Source organism: Marmota monax, unplaced genomic scaffold, assembly GCF_021218885.2.
Source record: "Marmota monax isolate L192 unplaced genomic scaffold, Marmota_monax_Labrador192_F-V1.1 WCK01_AAM20220418_F8-fsc00037, whole genome shotgun sequence".
NCBI classification, from domain to species: domain Eukaryota; kingdom Metazoa; phylum Chordata; class Mammalia; order Rodentia; family Sciuridae; genus Marmota; species Marmota monax.
Genome location: NW_026693245.1, coordinates 8,537,303 through 8,565,240, shown reverse-complemented (window position 1 = coordinate 8,565,240; position 27,938 = coordinate 8,537,303). Strand labels below are relative to the sequence as shown.

The window sequence follows — 27,938 nt, the reverse complement described above, 5'->3', positions numbered from 1 at the left end:
AGCTCAAGGAAGTAAGTGGGGGCATGAGGCAAGAATGCTCTGGAAGCAACACTTGAAGGGGTTACCTGGACTAAATTTTTGTTTAGAGGCTCAGAATTCAATTGCTAAGACTCCGGGGTAAATTGCAAAGGATACCTACTAGAAATCTAGTTAGGTAGCTCCTGTGTCTTTGCCAACATCTAGGCTAGTTCTGATTTCTTTTCTGCTAAGTATATTCATTGACTTTTAAGGGGGCTCTGTGTTTCTTTCCGTCCTCTACTTAATTTGTAGGTGAGGAAACTGAAAGTGACAAGTCACATAGCAGCTGAGAGGGGAGCAGGTTTGCTGATACACTAATCTGGCGTTCTTGAGGCTATCCCTGTAAATCACTAGGATGGAAACTGCCTCCACCGCCACCTACTATTACACTACGCACACTTGAAGCTGAATAGTTGCATGGATACTTTAAAGCAGAAGGTACTCCAGGAAATATTTGTTGTTTTCCTAAGAACTTAATCCAGACCTAGAACTATAAGCTTTGGTGGTGTTACTGAATTCACCACAAAAATCTTTCACCTATCAAATCAGAATTTGGGAGTCAAACCACAGGCTATTAGGTCTTCTTCCTCCTTAGCCAAATTTTACATAAGTGCATTTTTTTTTCTCTCATTGTCATACAGATTTTGCTTCAGTCTTTAATCCTTTTATGCAGTGAAAACATATTTCATGAGGTTATAATTAACCTTCACCAACTTGGCAGGTTGTTGCTAAATGATCACATGCTCATGGCCTTTTTCCTACACTTGGGATTTTTCACTCAAAAATAAGGCAGACTCAACTGTTCTGTCTGGAATTTGGATTGCTTCCAGAAAACAATGGTGGTGTTGAAAATGACAGACTTTTTAAAATACTATAATATCATTTAAAAAGACTAAGTATAGTAAAACACACTAGAAACCTATACTTAAAAGAGCAAAATTCTGTACATGAAACAAAGGTATGTAAGGATTTGAATGTATTTTACATTTTCATTATTTGTTTTATTGCATCAACATAGCCATTTATAGTTACATCAAAAATTTCAGTCACACAGAATTCATGAAATCCAAATAGTGGTCTAGGGTGTTGGCATTTCCATAAAGTACAATCCAATAAAATGTCAAGTTGGACAATGGGATATGGAACACATTGGTGACTGTGTATTCTGAAATTTTTAGTATATCAGATGAAGTATTTTAATTCTTTGGCTACTTTTTTTTTTTTAAGCTTTGGGTTACATCTCTGTCCTGAGGATGTTCATTACCATTGACTAGCAAGATAACATTAAAAAAAAATTCTTCAGTGCTGTAAATGCTGTCAAAGTATTTAAAAAGAGATCAAATCCTCATGGAGATATTTCTCTGTGAATTAGAGTGGCTTGATGGTATTTTCATAGGTCCTCTTTCTTTTTTAGGATGAGTTTTCCAACCAGATTTGCTATCTCAGGTCTGATGGCTTCAATGGGCTCCTCTGGCCTCCAGAACTTCACGACTTGACCCTCAGGGTTGACTAGATACTTCCAAAAATTCCACCGTGGTTCCTTCTTTGAAGAATCTAAAATATACACAACATATTTTCATGAGCATAACTTTATTCTTAAGATTTTCTTTTCTTTTTGTATTTGCATAAGTGACAACTTTAGAATCAGGTTCTAGAAAGCAAAACAAAACACCCAAACAAAGTAGAGCACAAGTTTGAGTAATGAGGTTTTAATATACTCAATGGGTTCACTGATGACTCTACTGATCTGGAACCATAAAATGAAACAAAGTTGTTTAATTTTTAATTTCTTTTCAGTTCTGGGAATTGAACCTAGGACCTTGTGCACGCTAGGCAAGCACTCTACCCCCAGCTCCCAAAGCAGTCTATTTTAGATTTGTTGATCTAAATAAGAAATTTACCTTGTCACTAACTCAAAAATTTTTAAGAATAAGTCCTTGGTAATGAAAATGTGGGAATTAATTTTCATGTTAAATATATGAATGTTTTAAAAACTATTACATAGCTGAAAATGACAAGGAATTTAGCCACTTTATTTTGAAAAATTATGAATCTTTTGATAAATCTAAGAAATGTAGATTTTTCCTCCTGTATATTATCCATAATTTATGTTCAGATCATTGATATACATCAGAACAAGATATAATAACTATAAAATTTATCAAGTGGGGGCTGGGGTTGTATCTCAGTGGTAGAACACTCGCCTAGCATGTGTGAGGCACTGGGTTCGATCCTCAGCACCACATAAAAATAAAATAAAGTTATTGTCCACCTACAACACATACACACATACATATACATATATATATAATATATAATATATATATATATTATATATATATATATAATTTTTTTAAGTTTATCAAGTGCTTACTCTGTGCCTAGTAAAGTATGTTCAGTGCTTTGAATAGATCCTCTTTTTTTTTTTTCCCAGTACTGGGGATTCAACTCAGGGGTTCTCTAACACTGAGCTAAATTCCCAGCCCTTTTTATTTTGCACTTTGAGGCCAGGTTCTCATCAAGTGCTGAGGTGGGCCTCCAACTTGCTATCCTCCTGACTCAGCCTCCCAAGTTGCCAGAATTACAGGCCTGGACCACAGTGCCCGGTCTGTTGTAGCTTTACAGAACCCCTCTGAGATGGGTATTATTATTTAATCCCCATTTTGCAGATGGGGAGAAGGAGGCCTACACTGAAGATGATGTGGTTAGTGATTGACAGGGCCAAGGTTGATAGTCAGGCCTTCTTCTAGTGTTTGTGCTCTTAACCTCTGGGCACTATTACCTTCCTCTCCCAAGTGCAGGTGGAAGCTTAGTCACTGCCAACTTTTTTATTAGTGCACTTTAATTATACAGAGTAGTGAGTTTAATTGTGAACTATTATCTTTTTGATTATACAGATTAAGTGGAGTTGTATAAACAAGCCTTTTTTTAAAAAAAATTTTTTTAGTTGTAGATAAACACACAGTATATATTACATTTATGTGGTGCTAAGGATTGAACCCAGTGCCTCACACATGAGGCTACAGCCCCAGCCCCTTACAAGCTTTTTTAGTGATGAAGAGGAATAACCTATGAGCTACTATGTCTAAGCATTTGGCTACTATAATTGATGAAAGATTATTTTAAGGACATATATTCTGGATTTTCTTTTTTCCACTAAACCCCAGAAATAAAAGGAATAAAGACTTCCTGGTTGGTATTCATGATGTTAGGCACTAAATCAACTTTCCCTACAAATTGAATATAATGTTTTTAGAAGTTTCTTATTACTTACATAAAATATTATTGAACATCTTGTTTGTTGAATTGAAGCTTGATATGCCTGAGGTCATGGTTTTATCAAAACTCAAATTATTTACAGTGAAAATAGGTCTGAAGATGACATCAGTATAAGGTAAGAGACCATTAGCTGAGTGCCATTTAGAGTAGTATCTGGTACAGAGTGAGCAGTGTGTAAGTGTTTGACTATGAATATACTTAATCCTCCCAAAAAACTTAGTGAGTAGGTACTACTTATAGCCCCATTTTACAAATGAGGAAACAGGTACAGGAAGTTAAGTTGTATGCTTGAAGCCACACAGCAAAAGCAACTGAGCAGGAGTTTGTACCCAGGTAAGACCAAAGTTTCTATCCACACTACCTTTTTTTTTTTTTTTTTGGTGGTGGTACTGAGAATTGAATCCAGGGCCTTGTGCATGCAAGGCAAGCACTCTACCAACTGAGCTATATCCCCAGCCCCTATCTACACTACCTTTATGCTAACTAACCTTAGGAAGTCTTTAAATAAATTCTTCTGTGCTAGCTTAATTGTAAAGAAAGCCTAATATTAATGCTTTCTGCAAAAAAATTCAAGTTTTATTTTAGTAAAAACCTGGTAAACTGAGAAATTCATCCTTGAGGATAATGTCTCAGATAAGAAATATAAAATCAACCATAAAGATATGTTCAGTTGATAATGCTCAGTAATAGTTATGAAATGTGCAGATTTAATAATGGGGAGGGACATTTCCCCAAAATGCTACTTAAGCAAAAGGAGAATTATGATAATTTGTTAAAAATGTCACAGTCATATTTCAAGTAAAGTCTTCAGGAAGATGGTCGTAAGAAATTAAATACATTGGAGTAAACTTCTTTTGCCATCTAAGAATACTGATTTTTATGGTAGCATAACTTCTAGAAAGTTACAAAGACTCTGTCTTTTTGATCGTTTTATGAAAATTTTCCCAATAAAAAATTTCAAATGAAATAAAAAGTATAGTCCTGGTATATTTGTGTAAGAATGAATAGCAATTAAAGACATACTGGTGAGGCAAATATATTTACCAACAAGAAATCTAAATGCGGGTTCTGCTTCAGATCCTAGGATCTTAATCTTGTGGAAGATGGGGAATGTTATTCCGTAGTTTTGTCTTGCAAAAGATTCTACTTCCTTGCTCGAACGGGGTTCCGATTCTCCAAACTGATTGCATGGAAACGCCAGGACGCTGAAGTGGAATGGTCCAAACTCTTTGTGCAGTTCCTTCAGTGCTAAGTAATTTCTGTCTGTGAGTTGGCAGTCACTAGCCACGTTTACAACTAGTGAAACCTCCCGGAAAAAGAAAAACATCCAACCGGAAAGTGAAGCAAAAGATTAAAAAACCCCTCCCCTCCTGCATGTAGTTAAAATCCTAAGCCATTTTAGGGGAATATAACCTCTGATGGATGATGATTTCATGCTTTTTAGACATACCGTTTTATTGAAAACTATACCTAAATGCACAAGTTCAGACTGATACATTACTGCCATTAAAAAGCATTAGGGATGCATGAAAACTTATTTAAAAATAAATGATAATATCATCACTGATAGGGTGCTTTTTATTGTTAGATTATAGATGATACTTTTACTAGTAATCATCACTATATTCACATTACTAACTATAAGCATTTTCTAGACAACTTAAAACACAAAAAATAGAGCATTTTTGTGAAAAATAAGATAATTAGAAAGCATATAAACTCTCAAAACTGATAACTAAAGTGATGTACTAATAACATTACGTTGAAGACCAAATTTTAACTAGTAACTATGCAATGGCAAGGCATTGATTCTACTAAGAGAGAAAGCAGAGACATGGAAAATCAACAGATATAAAATCCGAAAATTCTACTTACTTTGCCTTTAAACTTTTCCAGAGAAACAGTTCTTCCTTTTGCATCTTTCACTTCAAAGGCATAAAAGCTGTTGATTCTAGGTTTTAGGAATTTTAGTTGTAGGAGAAATAGCATCATTGTGCACAGAACCATAGAGAGCAAAACTGCAAATATTTTCACTTTGGGCCCAGAACATTTTAACGGATGAGCAGCGAGAGGCTCCATTTTGGTTGATTCTACAGGGAAGTTTCATCAGGCTGGAATTCAAAGGAGGAGCTGAAACTTGAAACCCGCTTAATCTAACAAACCAGGAAGGATAGACTAGCTCCTTTCACTGCTGAGGAGTAGAAGAATACTTCTCAGAAGGCAGATGTAGTGAAACTTCCAAATGAAATAAAGAGCACTACAGAATTTCAACCTATTAGTGATAAAACTGCCATTTTTTTGTCAGAAAAATCAGGACATTTTTGGTATTTCCCTAACTCCTTTCCTACAAAGAAAATATTTCACCAGAAGATGGTGCTCTTGTAATTTGGAAACTGAAATCTTAACTGCCCTAGTAAGCATCCTATCTTTATAGAACTATTGAGAACTGGGTAGGTATGATGCCCAGGTATAGAATGTAGATTAAGTGTGAACTATGAACATGATGTATGACCTGAAGGAACTTTATATTATCTGTATGGATTAAACATATTACATGAATTCAAGGAATTTATAGTGGAAAGCACCATGATATATTTGAAAAGGCTATTTATTCTGGTCTCATCTAGCTAAGGCAATCCAATTCCAGAAGAATGCAGTAAAAGTAAATAGAAAATAAGACATTTATAGCATAACTTAGCACACACACACACACACACACACATAAATTGCCCTGAGAATTTTCCTGATGTAATACTTCTCCTTTGAACTGCAAGACAACTATGTCCATTGCATTTTTAAGCAGCCTGATTCTGCCATGAAAATGATTTCACAATTCACCAACAGATGTCACGTGTATATTTAAAAATACTGAACTCTATAATAGATCTATTTAACAGTTAAAAAATAATTCTATCAAAACCCCCCAAACCCTCATTTACTTGGGTCCTTCAAGTATTTGCTTTATTTTTTATCTTTTTTTTCTTCTGGCAGTTGCCTGTTTCAGGAGGTCTGACTTTAAATTGCTAAAGATCATAGATTTTAAGGGGAGAAAGAGTTGCATAGCCTAAAATTCATGGTTCATCAGTCACCTTAGAATCTGCACTGTTTAAGACAATGCACGTTCTGAATAAGGTGTGTCCACTTGGGCACAGTGTTATGGTGAGTTTCCAGAAAGTGCACAGAGTGAGCTGAGAAACTTGTGGGAGTGCCCTTCCTTCCACCTTTTGGGTGTTGGAGCTTTCGAGCTGGTGCTCAGGTGGAAACCCTGCTCTTCCTCTGGTCCCTCCTTCTGTGTGTTTGGGGGTAGCTGAGCTTGGGCTTAGTAAGAGGACCCATTTTAATACTTCCTTCATGGCCTAAGAATGAATAGGAAAACAAAAACCAAAAATCAATCCAAAAATCAAACAAACCCCAAACCTTAGTATTTCTTTTGAACATTTTTTCTAGTAAAGAACAAAAATGTACACAAACTGTGTTGTGTTACTTCTCAACTGTGGTAATTTACTTTGGTGAATTCTGGCTGAGTTGTTTAAATTGTTAATGTCCCTGTGTTACCTGTTCCATAAGAACTGCTATGGTATCTATCTGGTCTTGTTTTCCAGGTGAGATTCTTGGGCCTACAGCATGGCTATCACCTGGGTATTTTTTAAGAAACATGGCTTGTAGGTCCCACCTCAGATTTCCTGAATCAGAACATGTAGTTTTATAGATTTTGTACATTTAAGTTTGAGAGCCTTTACATTCCAATCTTGTTTGGGTTACACAGTAGATATGTTGCAGGTCTCCACGAATATACTAGATGTTTTAATTAACTCCTTGGGCAGTCCAAGCAAATGGTTCAAGACTTGCACTTTAAAAGTTAATTCATAGAATGCATGCTATACATGTAAAACTGTCCGGTTACAGCTGTGCTTTGAGATGAGGAGACAAAATGCTTATGTCTGGGAAGGGTGTTGACTGACTGTTCCCCAGGCAGGATCCCATGGGATGATATTATTTTGATAAACTCATTATGATAGTTGCTGGTCCATCGTTTTAAAAGCACATTGAGCATTGAGTGACCCAGAGCTGAATGAATCTGAGAGATCCAAACTTACACTGTATAAACTTGCCAGTGAGGGCTGGGGATGTGGCTCAAGCAGTAGTGTGCTCGCCTGGCATGCATGGGGTGCTGGGTTCAATCCTCCTCAGCATCACATAAAATAAAAAGATGTGTCCACCGAAAAAACTAAAAAATAAATATTAAAAAAATTCTCTCTCTCTCTCTCTCTCTCTCTCTCTCTCTCTCTTTAACAAACAACATCAACAAACTTGCCAATAATTGCTGTATAAGCCAGCATGCTTCATAAATAAGAATGATTATGCAAGTCTGATGCTTAGGTAGGCTTGACCTGAGATTTACTAAATATGAACACTACTCTGAAAGTGTAAGTGTACGTCTCTTATAAAGGATGAAATAAGAATCAGTGTGTAATTAAATGATCCTAAGTCTTGAGAATCTGAAATGATGAAATCATAATATATGAATGTTTACTTAGGTCTGTTAAACGATGGTTTGGAGAATTCTGGTTCTAGATATAGACAAATTTGGCCCCTGCATATACCTCTTTGTTCATTTAGCAGAATCTTTCTCTGTATATGTTTTGACAACATCATCTCTCAACTTCTGGTGATCTGTTCTCATTTTCCATGTTTTTTTCCTATAGAAAGACTAATCTCAAACTATATATCATAATTGCAGATTTCTCTGTATAGCGACAGTATGCTAAAAACATCCGCAAATACTATTTTAAAAAAGTTTTTTTTTAGTTGTAGATGGACACAATACCTTTGTTTAATTTATGTTTATGTGGTGCTGAGAATCGAACCCAGTGCCTCACATGTGCTAGGCAAGTGCTCTACCACTGAGCCACAACCCCACACAAATACTCTTTTAGTAGATTAAGGGAAACTACCTAAAGGAGAGGAAGAGAGTAAAGGTCAAGTCTAGGGGAAGACATGGAGTCCACAGTGGGATAAAGCAATTGACTCAGCTAACCAACTCAGGCTTTGTAGAGGATATAAATAAAGTGTTAGTGAATGAGCTGGCCCTTACAAACTAAAAGCAATTTTGGAGATATGAGAGCATACATGAAACAAGGAAGAATTATAAGGCAGAAAATAAGTGAGTGCTAAATAACTTATGTTTTAGCTTTATATTGACCCTTGTACAAAATTACTTTTCCTTATGAGCTTTATACTGTATGTAATCTCCTTTAGTATACATATTATTTCCCTTGTAATAATCATTTGATATAGGAAGAAGGTAATAACTCAGCCAAGATCACAGAACTCATGAATGGAGTGGTGTTTAGGACTTTCAACTTCATAACTCAAATTATTTCTTCTGTATTCAAGCATTTCTTTGTAATTGATAAAATACGTTTAGAAGAAAACAGGAGGCAAGATTGCTGTAGTACTTTGGTGAAGGGGTTTTATTCATCTGGAGACATTTAGTTTTATAAGAAATCACTGTAGGAGCTTAAAAAGGGGAGAAAGAGGAAAACAACAGCAAAAAATTTGTCCATGTGTACTGAAGTTATCTGGAAGGTGTTCCAGGAGGTCTGCAGAACAACAAGTCAAGAGAAGACAGTTTCAGTGAAGGCAGCCTTTGCCAGTGAGATGCAAGAAAAGGGAAGGATGCTATCGATGCTCTGGAGCCCCCGTGGTGGGCATTGGCAAAGGAGCACAATAGTACCTCCCACCTGAAAATGGTCTTGTTGGTTTTGATTTAAAATGTATTTATTTATTTAAAAAGATTTTTTAGTTGTAGTTTGACACAATATCTTTATTTTATTCATTCATTTTTATGTGGTGCTGAGGCTCAAACTCACTGCCTCACATGTTCTAGGCAAGTGCTCTACTGCTAAGCCACAAACCCAGCCCTTGATTTAAATTTATTTTTAAACTGATACTTAAAAACTTAAAAATTAGCTTGGGCTTGTAGCTCAATGGTAGAACACTTGCCTGGCATGTATGAGGCACTGGGTTTGATCTTCAGCACCATATACAAATAAATAAATAAAATAAATGTATCGTGTCCATCTACAACTAAAAATATTAAAAAACCTTAAAAAATTATTCATATTTATGGGCTACCTATGTGATGCTTCAATACATGTATATGATGTATAATGTTTGAATCAGTAAACCTTTTTTATCTCCTCAAATATTTATCATTTTATTATGGTGAAAACATTCAGAATCCTTTCTTTTAGCTGTTTGAAATATACAGCACATTATCATCATCTGTAGGATCTTGACAGTTTCAGCTTGTGCTTTATTGCCTATCCAATAGGATGCCAAGGCAGTTAGGGATTCAGATATAAGAAGAGGATTTTTTTTTTTTTGGACTTATCCAAATGGTCAGAAATTTAGGGTCAGAGACCCTAAATTTGAGATGTCTCGTGAACAGAATGCTGCTCCTAGGGTGGTTGATGGTGGGTGGCAGCAGGGGCAGACATCCAGAGGTTAGGAAGGACAGGTGGGGTTATGCCTGAGCCCACAGGCCATCTTTGCTGCTTTAGACTTTGTCGTGAGGTTCTCACAGTCTCCAGCAACATCAGCATGCCTCCTCTGGAATGTCCAGGTTTTCCCCACCCTCTAAATGATTTGTGTGTCAGATTAGATAGATCCATTTGTTTCTGTTTTCTTAGTTGTTTCATTTTGTTACTTCCTGACCTTATTTTTAACCTCTCTAGGCTCCTTTCTATTTATTTGTTGGCCCTGGTGCTCTGAATTCCTCCTGATACAGTGTCAGTGTGATGAGAATCTCAGGGTAAACAAGCTGAACCCATGTGCCTGGACTACGGAGTCATTCATCCTTTTTCCCTTCTTTGTCTTATTTTTCTTATCTTCCTCTTCCTCTCTATTAATAAATACTTGAGTCATTTGAAACTATGCGACAGGCATTTCCTCAGCAGGAGATAGATCCTGGAACAAAAGTTTAAAAACATTGAAACTCAGTGTTTCCTGAGCTGTGGTCATTTGCATGAGTCCTCTGACATTTTTTTATAATTGCATATAATTTATTTACTTAACATTTTTATTTGAATATATTCACTTATTTTGCTATTTTTTTTAATAAGGGAAACTTTATGTCATTACTAAAAATTAAAAACATTAAACATTTACATTGAAAGTATGGAACTATTAAAACATTTTCATCTGTACCACTACAAACACTATATACCTAGTGGAAGGACTGAGAATTTTATTTTATATTCAAAGTGTTAAGAGAAGTTGTTCTTTAATTCTTTGAAAGTTCTTTGTGTTGAATAAAAATTTATCTCCCCCATTCATTGGTCCTGTTTTGGCCATAGGGGGCAATGCAGAGTAAGTTTTTCTTGTTTTCATAAATTGCATCATTTTAATATGCGAAGACAGTTCCTTTTGAGTCTTCTTTATTTTAGATTAAACATCCTCATGTAAGGAGGACCTCACATATGTTGGGGGTGATACTCTGCTACTACCATCACTGTGATCCCCGATTGTGGTTCCTTTCCTCCAATGAACTTGGGTTTTGAATCCTGTCATATCCATCTCCCTTCTTGAATCACAGTTCAGAGTCCAGAAACTGTTCTCCAGATGAGTTCTGACTGGTCCAGAAACAGTGGGATTTTGCTTGCTACTATTCCAAACACCGTTTTCCCCTTATATTTCCTAAAATTATACTGTTCTTTTTTAAAAAAGGCAATTTCACTACTCTGTTGACCTATACTGTAGTGGTGGTGGTCTTAACCTGCAAGTGGTTCTCTCCCATCTTTTGCTTGTACAGTGAAAAGAACCATACATTTAATTTTATTGGCTTTTGATCTCACATTTTATTCTGAATCCCATTTCTATCTTTTAATATTTTAACTTAAAACAATCAACCATTTTGATAAATAAATGTCCACTTCAGCCACTGATGAAGTTAAATAGTGTATGGCCAGGGACAAAACCTGCAGCCCATCACAGGGAACGTATATAGGATAACATGGATCTAGAAAGACATGTGCCATTTAGGACCCTGGCTGCAAATTTATTTTATTGCTTGCTCTTCCTATTTGAAGACTACGAAAAATGTTTGTCTGTAGGAGGGGCATTTTCTTATTTGTCATGTTTATTTTTTCATAGCTCACTAACAAGTATTGGTTTTGGAAGGGTTTTCGGTTATCTGCTTTAAAGACTTGCCCTTATTTAAAATGCCCAGATGCATCTTGTTGCTTCATTTATATCAGTCCCTAGTTTCTAGAGAAATGTTTCTTTTACCTCATCCAATTTGAAAATTGTTCTTATTAATGGAGAAGAAAGAAATTAGCCTTGTTTCCTTGCCTCTGGATTCTTTCTTAAATCCCTTGTGCCTTTTTAGCACCAATGGTCTCTAAGAGAAGAGATTCATTCATTTATTCATTATGGAGTTCTGAGATGCTAATAAATAATTCTATGCCCCAAAGCTATCAAGGTAAAAGACAAAGTCCCTGGTCTTCAGGAGTGCATAATATAGTAGGAGAAAAATAAAAATAAGCAGAAAAGTGGGAGGATGAGCCCAGGAGCTCAAAGCACAGGGATTAGATTGATTTGTCAGAGTTCGAAACCTTGGCAGGGTCACCCTTCTTCATTGTGAAGATTGAACACTGCATATTCCAAAGGCTGCCACTCATGGAGGCAATGTGTGTATAACCGTATGCAGTGGCCTGAATCTTGGATGCACCACTTAGCTCTACACTCTTGCTTATTGAGCACTTGATAAATATTATTGTTAATAATATAATGTGGTGGTGCTGTTTTGGAGGCACACCTGGTCAGCTGTGGAAGTCCAATGCAGGCTGCACATTGATTCCCTACAACTGCTGTAATGAATTACTATAAACTTGGTGGCTTAAAACGCATATTTATTCTCTTATGGAGGCTAGAGTTCTGAGATCAGTTTCACTAGGCAGAAGCCAAGGTGCCTGCAGGGTCTTGCTTCACCCAGGGGTTCCTGGGGAGGATCCATGCCTTGCTATCCAGATTCCCATGACTGCCAGCATTTCTTGATGTGGGAGCATTATCACTCAGGCCTCTGCCTCTGTGATCATGTTGCCATCTCCCTGTATGTATGTAGCCAAATCTCCCTCTGTCTTTCTCTTAGAAGGACATGGAATTGCATTCAGGACTCAAAAAGATAATTTAGGATCTATTCTTCCCATCTCAGTTTAGATTAATCCTTAATCACATGTTCAAAGTCCCTTTATCATGTAAGGTGACAATAGCAAGTTCTAGGAACTAGGATCTGGATATCTTTGGGGACCATTACTTGGCCCCAAACAAGTTGCCTGATGAAACTTGAATGGGTAGGAATGGAAGGTCAGAGATGCTTTCCTGAAGGAGCTGTTGGAGAGCATATTGGTAAAGATGGGCTAGGAGATCCAAAAATGAGAAACATTCAAGATTGACAGAGTGACAGAGCTGAGCCAGAGGATAATGGACCTTATTTCCCCCTTTTCAACTCAGGATCATTTTTTTAAATGAATATTTAAGTTCTAGGATGCCAAGGAAACCCTTGAGCAAGTTAATTTTTTTTTTTTCAAAATTAACTACATCTTCAGCGATGGTGGCTCCTCCACCTGCAAGGGCAGGAGCTGCTTGGCTAGTCTTAGGCCCAGATATCCTCTGTTTGGTCCCACAGTGTCTTAAAAATTAACTTTAATCAGCTGAAAATTTGGAAAAATAGAGAAATCTATATAATTACTTCCTAAACTATTTTGGTTTGTCTACAGATTCTTCAGTAGAGGCTCTAAATATATAATGGGTTTAATTTTTTTTGTAGTTGTAGATGGACAGCATGCCTTTATTTTATTTGTTTCATTTTTATGTGATCCTAAGGATTGAACCCAGTGCCTCACCCATGCTAGGCAAGTGCTCTGCCTCTGAGCTACAGCCCCAGCCCCATGTATGTTCCCCCCTTCCCTCACACTAGAGGTTAAACCGAGGGACTCTCCACCACTCAGTTACTCTTCAAGCCCTTTTGATAAAGGGTCTCAGTTGACCAGACTGGCTTTCGACTTGTGATCTCCCTGACTCACCCCCTGTCTATCTAACAATCTAATATTCTCCCAGGTCACAAAAATTAAAATATTTTATACCCACATATTCTGTGTTGTATTAGATAACTCACTTGTAATTCTCTTGTAAGGAATTTTTATTTTTGCATCATTGAGTTTGCTATAAATTGTGGCTTTCTTTGTTGTTAAAACAGGTATTGGATTCAGTTACTACTACATATTCTAACTTCAAGAGCAACTTTTTGAAGCGCCTGTCAGCAGAGCTTCCTGTTGCCAGTAGCCCAATCGCCACAAGATGGCAGCAAAGGCAAACCGGGGACTTGGCCTGTTCCTTTGGAGCTGAGCTTTCCACCACTGACATCCCTGAATCCCTTCAATCAGTGCTGGGAACACCTGAGAAAGACACCTTGACTCCAGGTGAGCCTAGTTTTGAAATGTTAAAAGGAATGTATTCCTGAGAGAATCTTTGCCTTAAAGAACTATTTAATGTCATATCTAGTCAACTGCTTTTCCCTTTTTTCCCCCTCCCCTCCTCCCTTTTTTGGTCCCAGGGATTGAACTCCAGGTGTTTAACCACTGAGTCACATCCCCAGCCCTTTTTCTATTTTTTTTTTTTTTAATTATGAGGCAGGGTCTCACTAAGTTCCTTAGGGCCTCTTGCTAATTTGCTGAGGCTGGCTTTGAACTCGTGATGCTCCTGCCTCAGCTTTACGAGTTGCTAGGGGGATTAGAGGTGTACACCACCACGAGCCACCTTTTCCCTCCCTTTGAATAAGAAATTGATAAGCAAAATTTGCCACCTCTCATCTAGTGATTTAATTCCTGTTCTTCCCTTTAAAAACCCTAGGGAACATAATTTTTGACTATCAGCATTTTTATAAAGACAAATGTTGACAGTTGTGCCAATTCTTCTCAGTGAGGCACTGTAGTTCTACAGATTGAAAGGGAACCCAAATCATTTTATTTTTTTCCCTTTTTTTATTGGTTGTTCAAAACATTACAAAGCTCTTGACATATCTTATTTCATACATTAGATTCAAGTGGGTTATGAACTCCCATTTTTACCCCAAATACAGATTGCAGAATCACATCGGTTACACCAATGAAATTCCTCTGTAATGACAAGTATCAATTCTGAAATCAGCTGAATGCAGCGGTAGGAGATACAGGGTTAAGAAAGATCAGTGTTATGACTATCTTCTGAAAGAAATCTTTTGAGTCCCATTGTAATTGGGGAGCAGTTTTTATGCTGATTGTTTTAGGGGCATCTCTGGCTAAAATTGGGGGCTTCCCTTTTTTTTTTAGGTTCTAAATCAATTTATTGGTTGTTTCTTAGTAAAACCTTATGTGGGAAATTTAAAATTTCAGACAATATGTATTAGTCAAGAAGATTTTACAAGAAAGTCCACTTTATTTTCTATTTAATTTAGTACTGGGCATTAATCAGATAATTTGATTTCTAAGTGTTTTGCTGCTGGTGTTTCTTTTCTTGGTTTCAGAAGTGTAAGGGACACATACAGAGAGGTTCATTTGCAGTTATGCTCGCCACAGGAAACCTGAGAGGTCCCTGCTTTCTTTGGCTGGTGGACTTGACCTCTTTGTTTATGATAGGGATGATTGTCAGTACTTGCATCCAAGTGCACTTTTCCTTTTTCATTTGAGGTTCTGAGAGCTAGCCTTTTCTACTTTATACCCTTGTATAAATGGCACAAGGAAGAAAGCATGCATACTTTCTCAGGACAAGGAATAGGACATAAAGCTTTGAGGAACATTTCATGTTTTCATCCCTCCTCCTCCTTTAACGTAACATAACACCTCTTAGATTTTGAATATCACAGGACTCGAGGTACCAGGCTCTGAGAACATTAGCAACATCTTACCAAGCCCATGGTTTTCCAAATGAAGAAGGGATTGTCACATTCAAAAGGCCACAATTTTCCAATGGTTTCTTGGCCCCTCTGATAAACAAGCAATATGGCATATATTTAGTCTTAGAGGATGCCTTCACAGGTTGCCAGTGCAGTTAAAAACCTGTTAAGGGCTGGGGATGTGGCTCAAGCGGTAGTGCGCTCGCCTGGCATTAGATCCTCAGCACCACATACAAACAAAGATGTTGTGTCTGCTGAAAACTAAAAAATAAATATTAAAAAATTCTCTCTCTCTCTCTCTCTTTCTTTAAAAAAAAAACCTGTTAAAAGGCATTCTCAACCTTGAGAAGGACACAAATGTGAAATAATTAATGCAAATAACACTTCTGTTTTTAACTTAGTGTTACATTGATGCTATCTCACTTGACTTTTGTAACATTTCTTTGCAGTAGGAAGGGGTGGGGGATGACAGTGATATTCTCATGATCATGCAGTGAGCACCAATGATTGACAACACAAAAATTTCCTGTAGTGATTTCCTGCAGGATGATCATAGTATGGGCAAATCAGATAGTCTTTGCACCATCTTTTTAAATTATTGAATTCTTCCCATCCATTCTTCAAATGTGCAAGCCTGTACTTCTATGAAGAGGTGAAGCATTTCTACCACTGATGCTGCAGTTGGAGTCAGACCTTTAATCCAGCATTTCTTCCCTTATTCAGAGGCTACTAAAGCAGTTTCTCATGAGCATTCACTTATGAATCCAGTGCTCTGTGTAAGGCCCTCTCTCCTCCTTTCTCTTACCCCCATCCTGGGTTTTCATGCTGGACCTCACATTCTGTTTTATTGTGGGAGATTCTGTGGTGAGACCTGCAAAGTGATTGTTATATTAAAAACCAAATTTAAAGCTAAGTGTCTTTCTTGTAGGAATCTACAAAGAGCCACTAAAGTTTCCTACCAAAGAAGGTTATGAAAGGAATAACTCTGCTCTCTGTGTTTGTGAGGCACCTCATGCTCTGGACAGAGCTGTAAAGGAAAATGTTGCCTCTAAAAGTCAGGTAGGTAAGAGAGAAAAGTGAAGATCCTATAGCTTAAGAAGCTTGGATAATTGAGACTCAAATGTGAGTAAAGAGCTGCTTAGCTGCCCTTAAAAATCAGTAAGAAAAAAATGATAGATTATTGACAGAAAAAAATGAGCAAATGAATATGAATAGAGGCACTTCTTAAGAAAAAAAATTCCACCAAATCATGTTGTTAGAACCAGTCAAAAAAGTGAAAATGAGGAAAACTATCAGTGAGGTAAAGATCAAAAATATAGCACAATTGTACATACTATGGTGTATATATATATATACATAATGTGGCATACATACATTTTATATATATATATATATATATATATATATATATATATATATATACATACACACACACACACACACATATGTATAGGTGTTCATGTGTTTGTGTGTGTGTGTGTGTGTGTGTGTGTGTATCTGTATCAATGTGTTAGAGCAGGTCTTTTGTTGGATGCCTTATTGTAGGGCATAGAGTGAGGGATGGTTACAGAGTTCTATTGAGATAATTAAGGATGTTGTTAGCCTCATGACTGGACCAGGTTATTTTTAAAAAATGATTTTTATTACATTATAGTTATACATGATAGTGGGGTTCATTTTGATTTAACCATACATGCATAGAATATAATTTGCTCCATTTTGGTCCCTTGTATTTCCTCTTTCCCTTCCCTCCTCCCTTCCTGAATTCTACTAATATTCTTTATGTTTATTTATAATATTTTTTTAATTTTTTATTGTGGGTTGTTCAAAACATTACAAATTTCTTGACATATCATATTCCACACTTTGATTCAAGTGGGTTATGAACTCCCACCTTCACCCCATACACAGATTGCAGAATCACATCAGTTACACATCCATTGATTTACATATTGCCATACTAGTGTCTGTTGTGCTCCGCTGCCTTTTCCCTAAGATACCATCTCACTCCAGTAAGATTGGCAGCCATTATGAAGTCAAACAACAACAAGTGCTGGCGAGGATGTGGGGAAAAGGGTACACTTGTACATTGCTGGTGGGACTATTTATAATTTTTTAATTGGTGCTTTATAGATATACATAAAGGTGAAATTCAGCCTGGTATGTCCATATAATGTACATAGAATAATTTGGTCAATATCATCCTACAGTTCTGCTCTTTTTCTGTCCCTTCTCCCTCTCCTTCCTCCCTTTCCCTCTAGTCTCCTGATCTCCCTTCTATTTTCATGGAATTCCTCACCTACTTCCCCCTCTTATTTTGCTCTAGCTTCCACATATGAGAGAAAACACTTGATTCTTGACTTTCTGACTCTGGCTTATTTTACTCAGCATGATGTTCTCCAGTTCCATTTATTTACTAACAAATATCATAATTTTGTTCTTCTTTATGGCTGAGTAAAACTCCATTGTTTATATACCTTATTTTCTTTATCCATTCATTTGTTGATGGGCACCTAGGCTGGTTCCATAACTTGGAATGAATTGAGCTGCTATAAACAGTGAAGTGCCTGTTAGTACACTGATTTTAATTCTTTTTTAAATAAAATATTTATTTTTTAGTTTTAAGTGGACACAATATCTTTATTTTATATTTATGTGGTACTGAGGATTGAATCAAGTGCCTCAACTATACTAGGCGAGCACTCTACCACTGAGCCACGACCCCAGCCCTCTGATTTTAATTCTTTTGGATAAATACCAAGAAATGGGATAGCTGGGACCTAATGTGGTTCCATTCCTAGATTTTTTTTTTTTTTTTGAGGAATCACTATACTGCTTTCCAATGTGGTTGTACTACTTTAAAGTCCTACCAACAATGTAGATGTATACCTTCCCCCCCACATTCTTGCCAGCATTTCTTATTATTTGTATTCTTGACGATTGCCATTTTAACTGGAGTGAGATGAAATCTCAATGTAGGTTTGATTTGCATTTCTCTGATTGCTAGGGATGTTGAACACTTTTTCATATTATCTGTGGATCATTTGTATTTCTTTTTTTGAGAAATGTTTGCTTGGCTCTTTTGCCCATCTATTGGTTGTGTTATTTATTTTATTTTGGGTGTAAGGTTTTTGAGTTCTTTATGTATTTTGGATATTAATTTTCTGTAGGAGGAATAGCTGGCAAAGGTTTTCTTCCATTCTTCAGGATCTTTCTTCTCGCTCTTAATAATTTCATTTGCTATTGAGAAGCTTTTGAATTTAGCATCATCCTACTTATTGATTCTTGATTTTATTTCTTGAACTTTATAAGGGTCTTATTAAGGAAATTGGTGCCTGCACCAATATGTTTGAGTGTTAAACCTATGTTTTCTTCTAGTTTTTGAGCTAATTTCTTTTTAAAATTTTTTTAAATTTTGATTTGTTATACATGACAACAGAATGCATTACAATTCATATTACACATATAGAGTGCAGTTTTTCATATCTCTGGTTGTAAATTTCTAAGGTCTTTGATCTATTTTGGTTTGACTTTTGTCCAGGGTTAAAGATAAGCATCTAGTTTCATGTGTCTACATAAGGATAACAATTGTTTTCATCAGTTTATTAAAAATTTGTCTCTGTGTCTTCTATTTCATTGATCTTCATGTCTATTTTAATACTAAATCATGCTGTTTCTTTTATTATTATAACTTTGTAATATAATTTGAGATCAGGTATTGTGCAGCCTCCAACATTGCTCTTTTTGCTTAGTATTGCTTTGGTTATTCTGGTCTTTTAGGCTGCTTTTTCATTGTTTCTTTTTTTTTGATGGAGATTGCATTGAATCTATTTAATGCTTTTGGTAGTACGGGCATTTTGACAATATTAATTCTGCCTTTGTAAGAACACAGGAGGTCTTTCCAACTTCTGAGATCTTCCTCAGTTTCTTTCTTCAGTGTCCTATAGGATTTATTCCTAGGTATATGTATTTTTTAGATTATTGTGAATGGGTTGGATAGTTTTCCCAATTTCTTTCTCAGCAGATTCATTACTGGAATATAAAAAAGCTATTGATTTATGGGTATTGATCTTATATCTTACTACGTTGCTGAATTTGTTTATTGGCTTTAGATGTCTTCTGGTGGATTTTTTTTTTTTTGAGACTTCTAGTTATAGGATCATACCATCAGTAAACAGACAATTTGACTTCTTCTTTTCCTCTTTTTATCCCTTTAATTTCCTTTTCTTGCCTGTTTGATCTGGCTATAGTTTTAAGGGCTATATTGAATAGGAATGGTGAGAGGGGACATCTTTGTCTAGTTTTTGATTTTCGAGGAAATGTGTTCAGTTTTTCTCTAGTCAGTATGATGTTGGCTTTGGGTTTGTCATATAGAGCCTTTATAATGTCGAGATAAGTTTCTTCTACTTTTAGTTTCTCCAGCATTTTTAACATGAGTGGGTGCTGGATTTTGTCAAAAGCTTTTTCTGTATCTATTGAGATAATCATATGATTCTTGTCCTTAATTATATTTAGGTGGTGAATTTAGTGATTTGCATATGTTGAAACAACCTTGCATCCCTGGTATGAAATCCACTTGGTCATGGTATATTATCTTCACAGTGTATATCTGGATGACCTATCTAATCCTATCTAATGGTGAGAGAGGTGTGTTGAAATCACCCTGGGCTAGGTCATTAGCATCCACACTGATGCTTGAAATTTTTACTCTCCAGGCCCTCAGAAATTCCCTTTTCCTTCCCCATATCCCGTCTGGTAGTTGGTGGCAGAAAGGTTGGTGGCTCTGTAGGCTCACGGTGGTGTTGGAAAGATCTTTCTTACAGCAATTGTCATGCCAGCTAGTACATCACTGAGGGACCTTGGCAGGGGATAGTAGAAACTGTTTTACAGCTCTATGTAGAGCATCTGTTGTCATGACCAGTAGGAAGTCAAAAAGCACCAAGTGTGGTAAAGATACTTTCCAGTAAATACATGTGGTCTTCATGCAGTCCTCACTGATCACCTGGAGAATGTTTCTACAGTGAGGGCCTGACTGGCTGTGGAGTCTTTGAGAGTTCATATCAGTGAGCTCTGGGTTGTTAGTTAAAGTAATAAGTAGATTTCACTAGTAATGAGCACCTCTGAGTAGACAGAACAGAGAAGCATGTGTGGGAAAATGCCTTGTTCAGCTTTGGGGATTCTATGGGATTCTGAATAAGTGAATCTGTAAAGAGTTACATTGAGGGGCTGAGATTGTGCTCAGTAGCAGAGTGCTTACCTCGAACATATGGGGCACTGGGTTCGAACCTCAGCACCACATAAAATAAGTAAATAAAATAAAGGTGTTGTGTCCATCTACAACTAAAAAAAAAAATAATAAAAAAAAAAGAGTTGCATTGAGCTACTACTGAACAGCAGGCCATTTTAGAAATGCTATTTAATGTGAGTGGTTCTCACCTCAGGGTAATTTTGTGCCTCAGGTGGCATTTTGCAATGTCTGAGAATGGTTTTGATTGTCACAGGTCAGAGAGGGGCCTCCTGTGGGTAAAGACCAGGGTGCTGCCAAGCACGTGCTTAGGATAGTTTCCACAACAATGAATCCTTTACCCCAAATGCATCTTTCTACCTTGGACATATATATAAAAAAACATGATTCAGTGATGGGCAATGTTTATTATGTCCGATAAGACTGAGAGAGAAACCAAAATATTAAAAAGATGCCTGTCAGAGAGATTTTGGTCTGAATCATTGGAAATTTAGGTATTGCCATACATATAAGATGCTGTTGTGAAGGAACAAAAATGAATTTTATCTGCCTTAACTATTCATTAGTATGTTTTTAGAAAATTCCAATAAGCTTTTTTTCTTTCCATTTATTTATTGCTAATTGTCCTAGCTGGTTTTGATCTAAGTTGGATGAAGGAATGTCAGAAATGTGCTTTATATACTGGCCCAGTTTAATAACAGTTTTTGTGCTCATGAAAATCTGGACAAATTTCTTAAGATCTCTGTCTGTATTTTAGTTGGTAAAGGTGTAATAGTATGAGATTGGTTTATAGGTTAAGTAGATTTTTAGGCTAAAAAATAAAAAATAATTTTAATTTAGCTGATGAATATCTGCTGTAAGGGTTGTTGAGATTATAAATAATGTATAAATATATAAGCAATATATATTTTTATTAACCCTCAGCATTTTTTATTGAACAGTGATTAGTTAATAAATAATAGTAATTATTGTGGTGTTAGCTATAGCAATGTGTAATCTTTGAACTTCTTAGTGAATCATCAGTTATAACTCTGTATTCATTTATTGCATCTGAGATGTACAAGTGTGTTTCTAAAGATGCATTCTCTTTATGTGTGTTTATTTTCAGAAATGCCCAAACCAACTATTTTCTACCCAGAAAGTGGTTCAGAAAACTGATGGGAAAATGCAGCTCTGTGATAAATCCCAATGTATTTGGAAAGGTATGAGGCAAAGACTTTTCATTTGTCCTTCTTTCCTATTACCTTGCATCCTTCAATTCTTCCTTGTTTTAAAATATATTAGGTTAAACGTTATTGTAAGATATGGATGCTTCTCATAATCTTCTACCTTAACCACCTCTACCCCAAGTTTTATTTATTTTTAATAAATTTTTTAAAATGACAGCAAATCTCTTTCTCTCTCACTTTATTTTATTTATTACATGGTGCTGAGGATAGAACCCAGTGCTCTACCACTGAGCCCCAACCTCAGCCCACAAGCCCTGTTTTTCTAGAGGGTACCACCCTTAGCTTTTCCAGTGATTCTCCTGCTATTTACATATATTTTTGTATAATATTGGCAAACTTTTATTTCTTATAATTTTGGACTTTATCATGACCTCCTAGTGTAGTAGATAAGAACTTGGTTCTTTTCCTGCTTCATTCTTTGGTTTCTGGACATGGCCACATCATACTTTTAAAAAATCAAGTTAGTAGTTGGTGTTTATATCATCTTCCTATAAAACTATATTCACCACCAAGCCAAATAGTGTACCATATGTATTCTTCTTTTTTAAATATAGCTTTGTTTTTCCTACTTGCCTCATTTAACAGATGTCCATAAACTATTAATGTTTCCTCTAAATGCTCCAGGGTGTTTTTTTTTTTTTTTAGTGAGAGAGAGAGAGAGAGAGAATTTTTAATATTTATTTTCTAGTTTTTGGCGGACACAACATCTTTGTTTGTATGCGGTGCTGAGGATCGAACCTGGGCCGCACACATGCCAGGCCAGCATGCTACCGCTTGAGCAACATCCCCAGCCCCTCCAGTGTTTTTTCTACAACTATTGATAATATTTTCCACGCGGTTACTTTATTCTGTTTTCCTCGGTAACCTCCTTCTGAACCTGCTAAACAGGCTGCTTGTTCCCTTAGCCAATTGCACAGTTATAATCCTGGGACTTATCTTCTTGGATGTTAAGTCCATTATTTCTGAGAATGTCCTTTTTCTACTACTATACCTGATCCATAGTTCAAGTGGCTATAAATTCTAGTTTTGCTTAGAATTTTGAACTTTATTGTGTTCTAGCATTAATTGTTGCTGATGAGCAGTCATATGTTATTTTAATTTCCAATACTTTGTATGCCGTTATCATTTTCTCCCCGGATGCTCTTAGAAATATCTCTTATCACCAGTGCTCTAAAATTTCAGGATGAGGAAGCTTGGCATTAAAAAAAAGTACTCATGGGCTGGGGATGTGGCTCAAGCGGTAACACACTCGCCTGGCATGTGCGGGGTGCTGGGTTCGATCCTCAGCACCACATTAAAAAATAAATAAATAAAATAAAGATGATGTGTCTCCCAAAAACTGAAAAATAAATATTAAAAAATTCTCTCTCTCTCTCTCTTCTCTCTCTCTCTCTTTAAAAAAAAGTACTCATTGTGTTAGTTAGGCTTTCATTGCTATCATCAAAATCTCTGACATGAACAATTTTGAGGAGGAAAAGTTTATTTTGGGCTTATGGTTTTAGAGGTTTAATCCGTGGTCAGTCAACTCCATTACTTGGGGTCCAAAGTAAGGCAGAACATCATGGCAGAAGGGCATGGCAGAAGAGAGTTGTCAGCTCATGGTAGCCAAGGAGAGGAGGGGGGGAGGGAGTGAGAAGGGAGGAAAAGGGGGAACAGGCGAGAAAGCCAGGGACAGCATATAAAATCCTCAAGGGCACACCACCAGTGACTTACTTCCTCCAGCCTTGACTTACCTGCTTATAGTTACCATTCAGTAAACCATTCATATCATTAGTCCATCAAATGGATTAATCCACTGATTAGTTTATGACTCTCATAATTAAATAATTTCACCTCTTTCTTTTGAGGGATGCCTCATATCCAAATCATAACATTCCACATATGGATTCCAAAAACTCATGTTCATCTCATAATCCAAAATACATTCAGTTTATCTCCAAGAGTCCATATAGTCTTAACAGTTCCAGCGTTGCCCAAAAGTCTAAGTCCAAAGTTTCATCTGAGTCTCAAGGCCAACTGTTGGTTGTGATTCTCTATAAAAATCAAAAAGCAAGTTATATGTCCAATATTTAATGGCAAAGAGTAAACATTTCCATTTTAAGGAATAAAATTCCCAGGAATAGGCACATAGAAAGAAGGGATGGGATCAAAACAAGACTGAAACCTAGCAGAGCAAACAAATTTTGTAGTTCCATGTCTAGCTTCTGAGGCACATGATGGCAAGATATGATCCCCAGAGGGCTTTGGCAGCCCCACCCTTTTGATCTTGACAGTCACACACCACCTGATCTCTCTCTTAGACTGGTTCTATTCACAGTTAGCAGCTTTTCTTGGTAGACTTTTCACATTATTGGCATGCCTTAATTTATGGAGTCTCTGTTCCAGGTTTGGCATCCTTCTTATATCTTCCTGCATTGCCCTCTCAGGGGCTACCTGCAGAGATTACAATTCTGCCACACTCTGCCTGGCCTCCCAGGCCTTTCTTTGAAATCCTTAACTCCAGCATCTTGCATTCCTGCAGAATCAGCACTGACAGTAATCTCTTCAACAACCACACCTTCTTTGGTCCTATTTTATACATGATTTTTTTCTGGTCAAACTGCAAGTTTTTCAAATATTTCTTATCTGCTTTCTGCTCCTGATTATCACAGTAAATTTAACTAAAAGCCACCAGCAAAATCCTGCCACCACTTGAATGCTGTGCTGCCTTGAAATTTCCTCCACCAGATGAATTCATCCATCATTTTAAAATTCAGACTCACAGAAAGGACTTGGACAAGATGTAGGCAACTTCTTTACTAGAACGTAAAATGAGTGGCCACTAGTCCAATTCCCAATAGATTTTTTTCTCATGAAGCTTCATGAGCAGTCTTTAGTGTCTACATTCTGTTAGCATTCTGCTCTTCTAAACTCACACCAGAATTGACTATTAAGCTTTGCTTACAATAGTCTAAGTCTTCTCCAGCTTGCAACTCCAAACTTTTCTAAACTTCTCCAACAATTAGTTCCAAAGATTTCTAAACCACGCAGTCAGGTTAGTCACAATGATGACCTACTTCTCAGTACCTATTGTGTTACTCAGCTTTCAATTGCTGGGACCAAAACACCTGACAAGAACAACTTAGAGGAGGATAAATTTCAGAGTTCCAGTCCATGGTTGGCTGACTCCATTGTTCTGGGTTTGAGGTGAGGCAGACTATCATGGTGGAAGGGCTTGGTGAAGGAAAGCTTCTCAGTTTATGACAGCTAGGAAGCAGGGGGTTGGGAGGGAAAGAATACGCAAGGAACCAATGATAATATATATAATCCCCAAGGGCACACCTCTAGTGACCTACCTTCTTCAGCTATACCTTACCTGCCTTCAATTACTACCCAGAAATCCATTCAAATTATTAATCCATCAATGGGTTGATCCATTGATTAGGTGACAAGTCTCATAATCTAATAATTTCATTTTGGAACAGTTCTGCAATGCCTAACACCATGAGCTTTTTTGGGGGAAACACCTCATATCCAGGCTATAATACTCCTTGGTGAGCCTTTTCAATCTTAGAGATTCATAGTCTATAGTTCTTAAAAAGTATCTTTAATTTATTCACTTTTGTTTAATTTTTCTGTCTGAAATTACTTTAAAAATTTTTTTGTAGTTATAGATGGACAGCATGCTTTATTTTATTTTTAGTGGTGCTAAGGATTGAACCCAGTACCTTACATGTGCTAGGCAAGTGCTTTGCCACTGAGCCCCAGCCCTCTTACTGAAATTATTATGTTGATCTTTCTGTATTGGTTTTCTCACTTTTCTATCTTCTTTGTTCCATTTTTTCACCTGTTTTCTCTCTCCTGAATTATTACCTCAGTCCTGTTCAACAGCCTTATTAAATCTTAATTTTGGTTATCCTAGTTTTAATTTTTAAAGAGTAATTTCTTTGCAATGTCCCCTTTTAACAGCATTCTATTCATGTTTCTTGTCTTATTTCTCAAATAACATTATTTTATACATTTTCAGAGGTATAGATGTTCCTTGACTTGTGATGTGGCTATGTCCCAATAAACTCATTGTCAGTTGAAAATACATTTAATAAAACCAAACATAATCTATTAGTCTGCCCTACTTTAAACATCCTCAGAACACTAAATTAGTCTACACTTGGGCAAGTCACCTAACACAAAACATATCTTATAAATAGAGTTGAAACTCTCATGCAATTTATTTGGAATACTGTACTGAAATGAAAAACAGAATAATGATGTGAAGGTGAAAAATTATTAAGTAGAACCATTGTTAAGTTGCAGACCATCTGTGTTCCTGCAGTAGGAATTTATGAGTAATAATTTGGTGTAACGGTATAGCATTGTGAATCTCTCATGCCTTTATCAGAAGCCATTTGGGTCACAGTGACCACAAATCACCTGGTTTGTCTTGGTTCCTATTGATTCTTTCATTCTCAGTTTGATGATAAATAAGTGGTTGAAGATGAAAAGACAGTGGTCTGTGGTTTGAACTTAGTGGAGTCTTTTAATGAGAAAAGAGAACAAAAGATGCCATCATGACTTAGGTAGTCCTGGTAAAATGAGCCCAAAGTGATAACTCTGTATGCTTTGGTACAGAAATAGAGAAAAAGCTAAAATCAATGAATCAACAAATATTTATTGACAAAGAATTAAAGGAGGGTGTATGTCCACCAGGTAAGCATGGGTGTGATGAACATTGATGTACAAAATTCACTTTAGTTTTAAAATCTCATGTGAAAGAATAAAATGTTCAAGCCTGATGTAGTATTTCTGTGTGTTCCCCAGAAGACCTGTTATCTACACTTAAGTCTGGCACTCATGTACTTTTTATTAAAATGTGCCACAGGATAATTTTTAATGTTCTTGTTTAAATTAATACTGAAGTCCTCTTCATTTTTATTTATTTATTTCTTTATAACTTTATTTTGTTTATATGTGGTGCTGAGGATTGAACTCAGGACCTTGCACATGTGAGGTGAGCGCTCTACCACTGAGCCATAACCCTAGTTCCTCTCTTCATTTTTTTTCTCCCCAGTTCTTTGTACTACAGTTTCTATAATGATGACCACTTTCTTTTTTTGCTTTGTATTCTATTAATACCTACAAGGATAAACATTATATTTTCAGACTTTTAGAGATATTTAGAACTTTGTTCTAAATGTTTGTTCTTTGTAGGTTGCCAATATGGAGCCGGAGATGAATTCTTTCATCTTAACAGGTTCTGTGATAAAAACTATCCCATATGTCAACCAGAGGTGAAGATTCATCTTACTGGTCTTCGAAATGACTACTGTAAGTTATTGTTTAGATTGTGAATTAAAAAGTTGAATGAGCTGGCCATGGTGGTGTACACTTGTAATCTCAGCAGCTTGGGAGGTTGAGATAGGAGAATCATGTGTTCAAAGCCAGCCTCAGCATTCAGCGAGGCCCTGAGCAACTCAGTGAGACCTGGTCTCTAAATAAAATACAAAAAAGGGCTGAGAATGTGGCTTAGTGATTAGGTGCGCTTGAGTTCAGTCCCTGGTACAAAAAAAAAATTGAAATGACAATATTTTCTGTGCTCTGACATAAACTAGAAGTTTGATTCTGAAAGAATCAGATAGTCCTTTTGTCTCATATTCCAATGAAGTACCATGCAACTATGGTTAATGTAGTAATGTAGTTGTTTTTTCCTTGTGCACCCTCGATGTTCAGCAAAGGGTGTTATTTTATTGGTAGAAGAACAAGAGGATTTTTACTCATAAATACTTTTTTTTTTGCCATACTGGGGATTGGGCCCAGGTCCACTATACCATTGAGTTACATCCCCAGACTTTTAAAATAATATTTTTGAGACAACGTATCACTAAGTTGCTGAGGCTGTCTTTGAATCTGTGATACTTTTGCCTCTGCCTGCTGATTTGCTGGCAGTATTACAGATTTGTGCCATAGTACCTGGCTCATAAATGCATTTTTGTTTTATTGTATTAGAATGAACTGTACTAATGTTGGCCTATTCTTATGCATGTTTTAACATGGGTAAATCAAATCAGTTACCATATTGGATGTGCTTATTAAGTGCCTAACTTATAATCTACTTAGGAAGACAGTACTAACTCACATGAAACTGATACCAACATGCCAATGTGGAATATAAATAATGAACTATGCAATATAATGAGCTATAAGGGGATCAGTGAGCTCTACAGTTGTCCAGGAAGACTCTGGAGATATTCAGACT

The 27,938-nt window shown here is 36.5% G+C and overlaps 2 protein-coding genes across 4 annotated transcripts in view; one reads left to right on the top strand and one right to left on the bottom strand.

The window, feature by feature from the left end:
• Cdc20b (cell division cycle 20B) overlaps nt 1–27,938 on the top strand; it is a 67,440-nt gene that overhangs the window by 18,622 nt on the left and 20,880 nt on the right. For both annotated transcript variants that reach the window (XM_058583119.1, XM_046456381.2), the window contains exons 3-6: nt 13,559–13,781; nt 16,161–16,291; nt 21,586–21,679; nt 26,894–27,010. In XM_058583119.1, coding sequence (XP_058439102.1) covers nt 13,559–13,781; nt 16,161–16,291; nt 21,586–21,679; nt 26,894–27,010 — 565 coding nt within the window. The remainder of the gene's footprint in view (nt 1–13,558; nt 13,782–16,160; nt 16,292–21,585; nt 21,680–26,893; nt 27,011–27,938) is intronic.
• Nucleotides 994–5,621, bottom strand: Gpx8 (glutathione peroxidase 8 (putative)). Of its 2 annotated transcripts, XM_046456385.2 has the most exons (3): nt 5,173–5,601; nt 4,342–4,603; nt 994–1,572 (listed from the first exon to the last, which is right to left on the bottom strand). In XM_046456385.2, exons 1-3 carry the CDS (start codon nt 5,374–5,376, stop codon nt 1,409–1,411), a joined length of 630 nt encoding a protein of 209 aa, XP_046312341.1. In that variant the 5' UTR covers nt 5,377–5,601; the 3' UTR covers nt 994–1,408. The 2 variants fall into 2 exon arrangements, with proteins under 2 accessions (XP_046312341.1, XP_046312342.1); XM_046456386.2 differs by lacking the exon at nt 4,342–4,603 and having other exon boundaries at nt 5,173–5,621.

Coding starts and splice junctions, on each gene's coding strand:
- Gpx8 (XM_046456385.2), bottom strand. CDS start 5,376: ATGGAGCCTCTCGCTGCTCATCCGTTAAAATGTTCTGGGCCCAAAGTG. Junction 4,604..5,172: donor TGGAAAAGTTTAAAGGCAAA/GTAAGTAGAATT, acceptor TTTTTCCGGGAG/GTTTCACTAGTTGTAAACGT. Junction 1,573..4,341: donor CGCATTTAGATTTCTTGTTG/GTAAATATATTT, acceptor TGTATATTTTAG/ATTCTTCAAAGAAGGAACCA.